The sequence below is a fragment of the Palaemon carinicauda genome, chromosome 8 (assembly GCF_036898095.1).
Source record: "Palaemon carinicauda isolate YSFRI2023 chromosome 8, ASM3689809v2, whole genome shotgun sequence".
NCBI classification, from domain to species: Eukaryota; Metazoa; Arthropoda; class Malacostraca; order Decapoda; family Palaemonidae; genus Palaemon; species Palaemon carinicauda.
The window spans coordinates 77,803,365-77,815,365 of NC_090732.1; the positions used below are offsets into that span (position 1 = coordinate 77,803,365).

Here is a 12,001-nt window from a genome sequence, read left to right on the forward strand (position 1 = left end):
TGGCGGCCATTTTGTGGACATATCCGAAGCGTAAGCTGCCCTATCTATATATATTCTTGTTCCCTATAGAATTTGTGATATTTTGGTATATTTTTACCTGCATAAATATCATATTATATATTAAATATATGTATTTTTTTACGAAATTTACAAGTACTCAAAAAATTACCTTTAGATATGGCCCCTGATATAAATGTAATTTACAAAATAATGAAGATTTTTTTACATATTTCTATTTTAGGATAACATATGTTTATTCCCTAAAAAAATTAGCCACTTCCTATTTCATTTGGGTACCCCAAAAAATTCATGAAATTTGGACAATTTGTTTTGGCCAAAAAAAGTTACCCTTTTTTTCTCATTTCAGATCTTCACCTCCATGGGTCTGACTTCATCCAAAATACATCAAGATGTGTCCTAAACATTCAAGAATCAATTCCTAAAAGGATTTGTGTATATATGTATAAACTTTTTTTTTATGAATTTTTATGTCAGGTCTTTTTTTTTTTCTACTTAATTTTTTAAAATATTTATAATAAATAGTTTTTCTGCAGATGAGTAGTATTTATCTTTACAGTTGTTTTAAGCATTCATTGAAGTTTTTTTTGGCAAAAGAAAAAAGGAGGTTACTGCAAAAACTGATTTTTCAAGAATTTTTTTTGGCGTCGGGGTCGTTCGCGTCCGAGTATACCCTTAAAGGGGTGTCCGAGGACCGTACCTATCCAGGGTTAATTGCTAGTGCAAACAGGGTTACACTCAGCACACTACCCTGAAGAACTCCTTCTTACTGATATTTACTCTCTGATAGAGTTTCCCCCACTCTCACTTGAAAAAATCTGAGAAAGAAATGACTGAATAAATAGTGGTAGCTCTCCTCTTAATCCCAATTCATGAATGGTTTAAAGTATACCATATCTCCATGTAGTACTGTATCATATGCCTTTTCAAGGTAAAAAAAAGACTGTCACATGGTTGGAAGCTAAGGCTTCACAAATAGAGGACTCAAGTCGTATCAACACATCAGTCATTGAGTGCATTTTTCTGAATCCAAACTGAATAGGTGATAAAATACCCTTCTCTTCTAGGTACCACATCAGTCTTGCATTGACCATCTACTCCATGATTTTACATAAACAAGATGTCAACGCAATAGGTCGATAGTTTGCTGCTAAAAACTTGTCCTTACCCAGTTTCAAAAAAGGCTAAAATAATGGCTAGTTCCCAAACACTTGGATAACTATGATCATGCCATATTCTATTAATAATGCTTAAAATAAATAACTGTATTAAAAGGTACATGTTTAATCATTGCATATGGAATTCCATTGGGTCCAGGGGCTGTATCGTTAGAAGCAGCAAGTGCGGAATCAAATTCTCTTTCAGTAAAGGGAGAATCATACAACTCTTCCCTTCCTGTTGCAAAATTTAAAATTTTCTTTTCTTCAATGCTCCTATACTGGTAACCAGGAGCTGCTACACACTTGTATGATACATTTGAAAAATGTTTAGCCAGGTCATTGCTAACATAATTTGCTTCAGTCACATACCGACCGTTCACCTTCAACACTGGTGGCAGGTTTGGGGTAAATTTGCTAGCAATCTTTTTTATTTTTCTCCATATAGCAGATGGGGTGTTCTACTGTTAATGGAGAAAACAAAAGACACCCAAGACTAGCGCCTAGCTTTTGTCATTGCACGACGGAACTATGCTCTACATTTCTTATATATTATCAAGTTCTCCTCTGTACGACGCTCATATAGTAAGCACCTTGTGATGTCACCATTCACATCTTTGCTATGGATGTGCAAGTATGGTTTAAAATTGAAATACCTAATTAAATTATTTTAATACAAGAGAATATATTGAACTGCTTATGATGTGCAAGCATGCACTGGAATCTCTAAGGATTAATAAAAGGAACCAAAACCTGGCATTGAGTAAAACCAGTTATACAAATTTCAAAGATAGATTATACATTTAGAGCCCTAATAAAGGCTAAAAAATTTATCGAATTATTTTTGTGCTAAAATGAAAATCAGCTAGAAAATATAAAAAAAAATAAAGAGAGAATTTACAAAAACCTTATAGCTACAAAATCCTTGTGATAAGTTTATAGTACAATTTCAACACCAATCATTTAACTAAATTATGATTGGGTATCGCAACTCAAAGCTATGGCATAATCAAAATAGACGGTCTATTTCTCATATGAAAATCTTCAATTAATATTTTTTCATCTTAAGAGTTTGTAACAGGGTAACTTACCTCATTTCCAACATTAGGCATGAATGGCACTATCTTAGGTGGTGTTAGTAGGTGCAAAGACTCAAAATCCATCTTCACAAATAGAGGATGACTTCTTATACTAGGGTAACCATTTTTATCATTTGCTCCTAACCTCTGATCTCCTTCAATCACCTGAAATGAGTAAAAAAAAGTTGAGAAACTACAATATCAAACCACAATAAAAATAAAATAAAATGAGAAGATAAAACATTCAAAGGTGATACAGTGCAGTACTCTGAGTGTTCTGTTAATGGAAGGATGTACTTAACAAGACCAATGTTTCACATTTAGATTTTACTTCTTTACTTGCCTTTTTACTTTTCCATGAAACATTGTTATTGTAAAAGATAATGTATCCCTAAAATAAAAAATGACAATTTGTCCTAAATTGTATTTTTCCTAGCTATACAAACCTGTAATCATTTAATATAGGAATTCGCTTCAGCTCACCTGAAACAGCCGGAGAGAAAGAAAAGCAGGCAGTTGTGCTGATTGGTTGGCTGGCGGTATGGAACGGAGCTTAGCTCCCCACGCCGCCCTCCCCACCAGCCCGCTTTCCTCATTCAAACGCTTTAGGCTCAATGTGGAACATGAGAGGGGTGGTAGAGGCGGGCATTTTTATTAAATGATTACGGGTTTGTATAGCTAGGAAAAATACAATTTAGGACGAATTGTCATTTGTTCCAACGCGATATACAAACCTCGTAATCATTTAATATAGGAAGACTCACTGGTTGATGGGAGGTCTGCCTTTACTGCTTGTGGACAGCTAACTGCCCGGATATAGACCTGGTCTCGAATGAGAGCAGAGGACTAAATCCACCCACCCCTGTCTCTTGACCCTACATGATGATGGTGGGGTCTGAGAGACTTGGAGCCGCCGCGCGATGTGTAAGAGCATCGTGAGACCAGAGAGCGTGAACGTAAGAGACACTCGACCCTACGGTCACAGTGACTGGATGAAACTCCAAAACCAAAAGGTAAAGGGTTTATACATCCACCATCTTCCCTGCCTAGCAGAAGACGGGGGGAGAATACCTGTTGACAAACTCTAGCAATCTTACCTGGGAAGACTTGTCTTGATGTATGAAACTCCAAGGGAGAAGACAGACAAAAAGGCAGATCACCTGCAGACTGCTTCCACACTGCCAAACATACCATAAAATCAAGTCAAGAGACTTCCCTCTCCCAGAGGAACTGGAAAGGTCCGACAATAGCTTGAGCTGCTACCACAGGGGTAAGAACAAAGGTGTCCAAGGACTTGTGCGTAAACTCCCTCAAGTAAAGGGCCGTAAAGGTGGTCTGGCGTTTCCCAACACCAGCCTTCAGCACTTTAGTCCATGAGCCAGACCAAATATTGGTACCACCTGGGGTGGCAAAAGGTCATTGTGTTTTCTTGATAGGTATATATCCATAGATGAAAAAAAGTTTGAAGCCAAGCTTAGAGCAGTAGCTTAATGCTAATAATCACCTCATGAAGATCTACGAATGGTCCCAATATGGGATCCTAAATTTTGGGGTAGGGGAAATATAAATTGCAATATCTTTTGAAGTAATGGTCCAATTGCTACGTATGACCACTCAAAATAATAGGAATTTTATGTTCTACATAATTATATATCATATTTGCCCATATGCTAATGAAGTAGGTCACTAGAGGTCAAAAGGTCACAAGATTTTGCCCTTGCCTAAAATCAATAGCGCTGTTCAAAAAATCACCCCAGATATTGAACCAATGAGAATTTCTCCACTGAAATGGGCTCAGATTGGAGATAATAAGTGTCCAAATCCATTTTATGCCTAAAAATGTTAAATTTATTTGTTTCTGAGGTATGATACTTAACGGTATTTGACAAATTTTTTTAGAAGCCCATTTTTAGCCAGAGAAGAAACAAAATTAAATTACTCAATCTTCTGATCATTTAGTATGCATGTTTTGCTGAAATCTGTTTTAAACCATTAAAATATTGCACTATGCATATACTACATTACATTTTTTCAGGTTTACAAGGGACGAAGTCATTTGAAAGCCCTGTAACCCATGTCAAACAGCATGATGTCAAAATGTCATGGCCCCCAGTACCAGAGGAGATGAAAGATGGAGCAGCCTTCATACCATGCTCTGTGAAAACCTTCTTGAGGATGCTGTTGACAGGTGAATCGGACCCCTCAGCTCCTGTATCGGATCGATTACAAAGGCTCATTGAATCAGTTGGGCAAGACCTCATGTATGATATAATGTGTGCAAAGGTAATACCTCCTAAACACATCCTCCTGCCATATGCTGTCAAATCCCTAACTGGTTGTGTTGAGATCATTCGCCTCTTAAACCGAAGTGGTCATGGTGTTTCTTACTCAAAACTTGAAGAGATTGGCACAGCTCTGTGTATTCATAAGATGGTGTTGAACGAAGGATGTGTTGCCATACCAAGAGTTATCCAGCCTAATGTTCAAGTGACATTGGCATATGACAACATTGATAGGAGGGAGGAGACACTGAGCGTAGGAGGGACATCACACCAAGTTAACGGCATCATTGCACAGCCCAGGGTGTTTGGACCACAACCCCTCATACAGCATCAAATAAATGAAGAGAACCGAAAACATCGGACCATAGAGATTGAGGAAAGACTTCCTTCCATCTACATTGCTGGAAAGCGTGTTGGACCTCCTCTTCGTGGAAATGGATGACCAGACAATGAATCATGAAGTGAAAAAGAAAACTCTGCTTTGGTTGCTCACTCGTGCACATTGTGCTTCAAACTAAACTGTGGGGAGCTGGACAGGCTTCAACATTCAAGTCCGTGATGAAGTAGAGATCACCCCTGATGAAGTTGGTTATTTTACCCACAATAAATGATCCTACCACTTTGCTGTCTACTGTCAATGATGTGTTGTGCCAGTGTCAACTAATCAGATCACTAGGTCTTAGTAGCATTATCGTTGTGTTTGACCAAGCACTATATGCTAAAGCAACTGAAATAATTTGGAAGCAGAGAGATACATTTTCAGAAGTCGTTCCTCGGATGGGCACATTTCACACCCTGTGTACACTCTTAAGCATCATTGGTAAACGATTCCAAGATGCTGGGTTGAAAGATCTTTGCATTGAATCAGGTGTCATTGCTGAGGGGTCAGTAGAAAGCTACTTTTGGGAAAACAGTACAATCGATCAGTTAGGTTCCACGAACTACTGTATGAAAGGGTTCTTAGAAATACATGGAGAAGGTGAAATTGCCATTCGAAACTTGGTCAACACATTTTCCCAAGATATATGCCAGGAGACCTTCACAGAGACACTGAGCACCCAAGCATTTATGTCACTGGCTGAACGTTTTGAGGCATACAAAGAGAGTCTGCACCAGGATCGAGGGGATCTAGCATCATTTTGGATGTCGTACTTGGACATGGTAGACATGTTGAACATGCTGCGAGCTTTTAGAGAAGGAAATTGGTGTCTCCATCTGTCTGCTATCAAAGACATGATACCATGGTCCTTTGCATATAATAAGCACAACTGTGCCCGGTATCTTAGCACATATTACGCAGAGATGACAAACCTGTCAACAGAGCGCCCAGATGCCCTGGAGCACCTCTGGAACGGCGGGTTTTCCATTCAAATTGGACCTACCAATCCATTTGGAAGGATTCCTGTGGATCAGGCCATTGAGGAGACAGTGAATAAAGACACCCAGATACCAGGAGGGACAAAAGGTTACAGCCTCAGGCCAAGTGCAGTACACAGATACTACCTGACTGCAAAGTACAGAAGTTCATTTCTTGGTTTAATGAAAAGTGCACTGGGGAGTAGCCAACCATTTTGCCACCCTGATCTCACTGCATTACGGATAAAGAACGATGAAAGGGCAGTATCAATGTTGGTCAGCATGCTGGATGAAAACTGGACAAATCCATTCGGTGTCTCCTCTGAGCTAATCAGCCTCTCCACAGGAATGATCGCTCCTGAGAACATTGCAAAAGATCTTTTAGGGGCCAAGGTTAAGGGAACTTTAGCATTTAAATAATTTTACAATGAAAGGCTTGATATCAGCGCCATCAAGAGTTATTTGACCCACTAAAGAAACTGAAACTGAAAACATTTAGTGATATCAAAATGAAGAGTTCTGTGAAAACACAGGGATGGAGTGTCATCATATCTGCTGACAGAAACCTGTTTGCAAAAATGACGCTCATTGGACAGACCAGAAAGCTGGACATGAGGAATGTGCTGTCCTATTATCTTGGTCCTATACCTTGGTCATTAGCAAACCCTGAATGCACCCTACGAAAGACCAATAAGGCACAGCTCTCCAAACGTCTGAGAAAGGATCTTTCACCAGCCGATACCATCCTGTCTAATTCAGTTTGCATCATTGATGGAATGGCCATTGTACAGAAAATAATGGCCAACACCACAAATGTCTCTTTTGGAGAAGCTTCCAAGTCCATCTTCTCTGCGATCCTGAGGGAGGGGAGAGTTAAGTGCCGAATTGATGTTGTCTTTAACGTATACAAAGGAAACTCCATTAAGAATGCCGAGCGGGTGAAAAGAGGGTCTGAGGGTGCTATGACATTTGGTAAGATTGTATCTGGCCACAGTTTGAAGCAGTGGAAGAATTTTCTACATAATGGAAACAAGAAGACCCAACTGATTGAGTTTCTTGTTGATGAATGGAGCAATGATCAAAGTCTACGTGAAAGGCTGGACAAGAAAGAGCTTTTCCTAACACATGGAGATCAATGCATACGAGTTACAAAAGACTCCGTCTCTGACATCCAAGATCTATAGAGTAGTCAGAAGGAGGCAGACACCAGGCTACTTCTACATGCAGAGCACTGTGGCAGGTCTGGTCTGGCAGCTGTTGTCATCGTATCACCAGACACTGATGTCTTTGTTTTGGCTATGGCTTTTACGCCAAAGTTAGCATGCCATGGATATTTCAAAGTGAGCTCAAAGATGCGTACTGAATATATAGACGTTAAGAAAGCTTCAGATCTTCTCGGTCTCGAAAATGTGCCTGCCTTCTTGGTCTCCACTCATTCACAGGTTGTGACACTGTGAGCACCTCTGCCGGCAAGGGCAAAGTCTCGGCTCTCTGTCTTCTAAATGTTAAAGACCACATGACAACCCTGCAATCATTAGGCCAATCATGGGACCTATTGAACCAAGCTGTTGATGCCCAACGATTAAATGTAAATAATGTTTGTTGTCTAGTTATCGCGATGGTTAATGTTAAGGTTTGCTGTGTGGTAGTTTGCTGGTTCGAGTCTATGCTCGGCCATATGAATTGTTTACTTGGTGTTGGGTTGTTTTAGCTAATTTACGCATAGTTCTCGGTCACGTGAACTTTATGGTAATCTACAGTGTCTTCCGGTAAACAAATGAGAAAACTTATCAGTTTAAAAAGTGATTTCATACAGAAAGAATATAACGAAAGTTGGTATTTACTGAGGAATATTTGGACCGTTTGTTATAGGAACACAATTGTAAGTAAACGCCTATTATATACTGTTTTGGAATAACGGATTCATCTTTTCCCATTTGTAAACCTACATGTTTACATAACGTATGCCTTTAGATGAGCCTTAATTATATTGATTTTGTGTATGACCTTTTTGTAATTAGCAGTTATACATGCATAATTTACTTAATTAAGCTTTGCATATTGTTTCTATCAGTCTTAGTTATTTAACTTAATAATTTTGTGTACATTAGCATATTATTTATACGTTGATTTCTTTTTCATTTATCCATAGTAATTGAACCACATCACGCCACTTCACATCACTTCAAGTTATGCTACATACGTCAAGTCTACATGTATAAACTCCTAACAATATAACCATATCGATGTTAACGTCCTGGATCTAATAAAGAACTATATGTGCGTATCAAAATTGTGTTTCTCCATCATTCACGTTAAGCAATAGAAGCATAGTGCATTAACATCGTTCAATTAAATTGTTAAACTACCATCAATGACTCACGCTGAAATTCTATAATAACTCTTATACGTGAGTCTTAAGAAGTGGAATTACTGCCCGTTATAAACAACTACAGACAAGATGGGGGGGTCTGATGAGACTATTCAGAATGGTGCTCCCGACGAAAACTCGGGTACGACAGTTGATATTCGAACATTAAAAAATAAATTGAGATCATCACTTGGCAACGTAACGAAAAAACGCAACGAACTCATAGGCCTCATGTCAAATCCGGACAACCTGCACTTGGTGAAAATGTGTCTAGAAGAATATAACGAAGCTTTCGATAAGTACAAAGAAAACTTCAATTGTGTCATGGATAACATCTCAGACGAATTGGAGGAGGACCAGGAATTGTCCAGATATGAGACCAAGGAAATTAGCATTCTGCAATTCCGAAACCATACTAGTGAATGGATAGCTATAAACGAAAAACGACTTGAAGAAGACCTGGAGAGTCTTTTAAGCCGATCTGGTTCAAAACGTTCTTCCAAACGGCCTTCTTCCCTTCCTTCTGGCAAATCGGCTACGTCCGAAAAGGTGCGAGCCAAAGCACGCCACGCCGAGTTGCTTGCCGAAAAAGAACTTGTGACAAAGAAAAAGGAACAGGAGGCAAAGACAGAAGAGATTTTATTGGATATCGAAATAGCCAAGACTCGAGCAAAAGCACGTGTTTTTGCAGAAACCGAAAATGACATTGGCGACGACAATGTTGGTAACAAAGACAATGAGACACATACCAGCATTATTGTGCAACGAGCCAACCATCAAGACATGAATGTTAAGGTTGCCGGACCTAGTGTAGCTGCCCCTGGAATTCGTGCGAGTGAAGGTGCTAACACGGCTAGGGGTGGCAATATGGCTAACCAGGTTATACTCCCTGTCACCCAGGAAAATAGTGCCAGCTTACCCAGTTTAAATCCCAGCACTGCACAAGAATTTGTTCCCAGAAATTCTTCAGAGACTGTTACTAACACTCTTGCAACTCCAGTCAACGCTTCGAATGCCAAGTCATCAACGTTTCCAAATCTAGAACAGTATACGTATCCGCCTGTAAATATACCTGTGAACAGTAACTTTGGTGCACCCTATCCACTGCCTAATTCACCTCCAGTTAACACCATACAGCAGCAGATTAGTGGTATCGCCACAGCTCTAGCTTTGCCTGCACCGCAAGTTCCCAAGTTTACCGGTGATCTTCTGGAATACAGTGACTTCATACTGGCGTTTGACACCAGGATCTCCTCTAGAACAGCCAGCAGCAGCGACAGACTTTACTACCTTCTACAGCATACAGACGGTGAACCTAAGGACCTCATCAGCAGCTGTATATACATGCAGGCAGACCAAGGATATAGTCGGGCAAGACAGTTGCTACAACAAGAGTATGGTGATCCTTATAAAGTATCCCTGGCATACTTGAAACAACTAAACGAGTGGAAGCCGATAAAACCAGACGAAGGGAAATGTCTGAAAAGATATTCGCATTACTTGCTAAAATGCTTCAGCGCCATGCAAACACTTACTCACCTGGCTGTTCTTGATCATGCACCGAACCTGCAGGTGGTAGTCCAGAAATTGCCAAGTTATCTCCAGAATAAATGGCGCGAAAAAGCCACAAACCGCAGACTCCTCGAGAACAGGTCTTCGTGCTTTGGTGACATTGTCCAGTTTGTTATTAACGCAGCAGAGTGTGTCAATGACCCAGTGTTCGGGAAAGAAGCAATGCATAGAGAACTGAATTCTAGTAAACCATCAAAAGGGAAACCAACAGAATCTGCATTTGCTATGCAAGTTAATCATGAGAGCCAAAGTAGAACTCGTGGTTTTAGGTCGCCCTCCTGTTTTTACTGCAGCAAAAATCACGATCTGGATAACTGTGCAAATTTCAGGCAGAAATCTCTCGAAGAGAAAAGAAAGTTTATTATAGAGCAGCGTAGATGCTTCAGTTGCTATGGTCTGAATCATATATCGAAGGGGTGCATGAACAAGCAAAAATGTCACAAATGTGGCAAAGGTCATCCTACGGCCATGCATATAGATGGCTTCAAACTACCTTGGAGGTCGGACTACTCTGACAGATCTTCATATTCTCAAAACCGTACAGAGGAATCCAGCCAAAACCCTCCAGATACCGCTACCAGCAACGTTATTTCTCACGACTCCTCCATGGTTCTTCAAGCAATAATACCTGTTCGTTTAAAGCAGAGGGGAACCAACCGAGAAGTTCTCACCTACGCCCTCTATGACCCAGGAAGCACAGGGTGCTTCCTATCAGAAGAACTGAAAGATGACTTGCAAGCTTCCGGTGTTCAAACAAATCTGCGTCTGAAAACTATGCATGGGGAAAGCATAGTCAAAAGCTACCTTGTCCAGGATCTCGTCGTCAGTGATATAAACGGCCAGAACGGTATACTGCTTCCAAAAACGTATTCCAGACAAGAAATTCCAGTGAGCCATGATCAAATACCCCGTCCAGAACTGTTACGATGCTGGCCATATCTTCACGACGTGGCAAAATTGATTCCTGAAATAATGCCAGAAATAGACATTGGTCTACTGATTGGCAGTAATTGCCCACTAGCAATGGAGCCTCTGAAAATCATATCAACAGACGGTAAAGGCCCATTCGCTCTGCAGTATCGTCACGGATGGACAGTCAGCTCCCCGGTAGAGGACAACAGTGTAACGTCTACACATCGAGTAAACAGTATCCGCATTGCGACCGAGGACATTGAGCAGGCTACTGAAATTATCTCCCCAAACAGAATACTGAATATTCTGGAAAGTGACTTTATTGATAGCCAGGTAGCAAGGTATCCTGGAGAGAAAGGATTGTCTCCAGAGGACACTACATTCCTGAAGAAGGCTGAAAGCAATGTCGTGTTTAAAGACGGTCACTTTGAGATCCCTCTCCCTTTCAGGAATCAGAACTTAATGGTGCCAAATAATAAGATCCTTGCAATCAAACGAGCACTCTATCAAAAGAAGAAAATGCAAAAGGATCCCAAGTACCACTCCGACTACGTCAACTTCATTGACAAAATACTCCAGAATGACTATGCTGAACGTATCCCAGACTCCCTGCTCACAGCCAAATCTGGACATGTGTGGTACCTGCCCCATCATGGAGTGTACAATCAAAGAAAACCAGATAAAATTAGAGTGGTGTTTGACTGTAGTGCAAAATTCAATGGAATATCCTTAAACGATCAGTTGCTGCAAGGGCCTGATCTCACCAATTCTCTGATAGGTGTTCTAACCAGATTCAGAGAACACCAGGTAGCCTTCACTTGTGACGTGGAGTCTATGTTCTACCAAGTGAAAGTACCCAAACACCAATACAACCATCTCAGATTCCTCTGGTGGCCAAACGGTGACATATCAAAAGAACTCGAAGAGTACTGGATGAAGGTACACCTGTTCGGCGCAGTGAGCTCACCAAGTATCGCCAACTACGCACTTAGACGTGTCGCAGATGAAGGAAGTAACTTAAGTTCAGAAGTCGCCCATACAATTAAGCGGAACTTTTACGTCGATGACTGTCTAAAGTCTGTACCCAGTGCCACCGAAGCCAGTTCTCTGATTGCTGAACTGACTGCCGCCTGCCGGGGCTGTGGATTCAGACTGTGTAAATTTACTAGTAATGACGTCTCTGTCCTAAACACCATCCCAGCTGACGATCGATCAAAAGAGTTAAAGACAAGAGACATCAATTATGACCCTCTG

General features: G+C 40.5%; 1 protein-coding gene across 2 annotated transcripts in view; it reads right to left on the bottom strand.

The window, feature by feature from the left end:
* Pdk1 (Phosphoinositide-dependent kinase 1) overlaps positions 1-12,001 on the bottom strand; it is a 776,015-nt gene that overhangs the window by 283,063 nt on the left and 480,951 nt on the right. For both annotated transcript variants that reach the window (XM_068378675.1, XM_068378674.1), the window contains exon 11: positions 2,267-2,419. In XM_068378675.1, the coding sequence (XP_068234776.1) occupies positions 2,267-2,419 (153 nt within the window). The remainder of the gene's footprint in view (positions 1-2,266; positions 2,420-12,001) is intronic.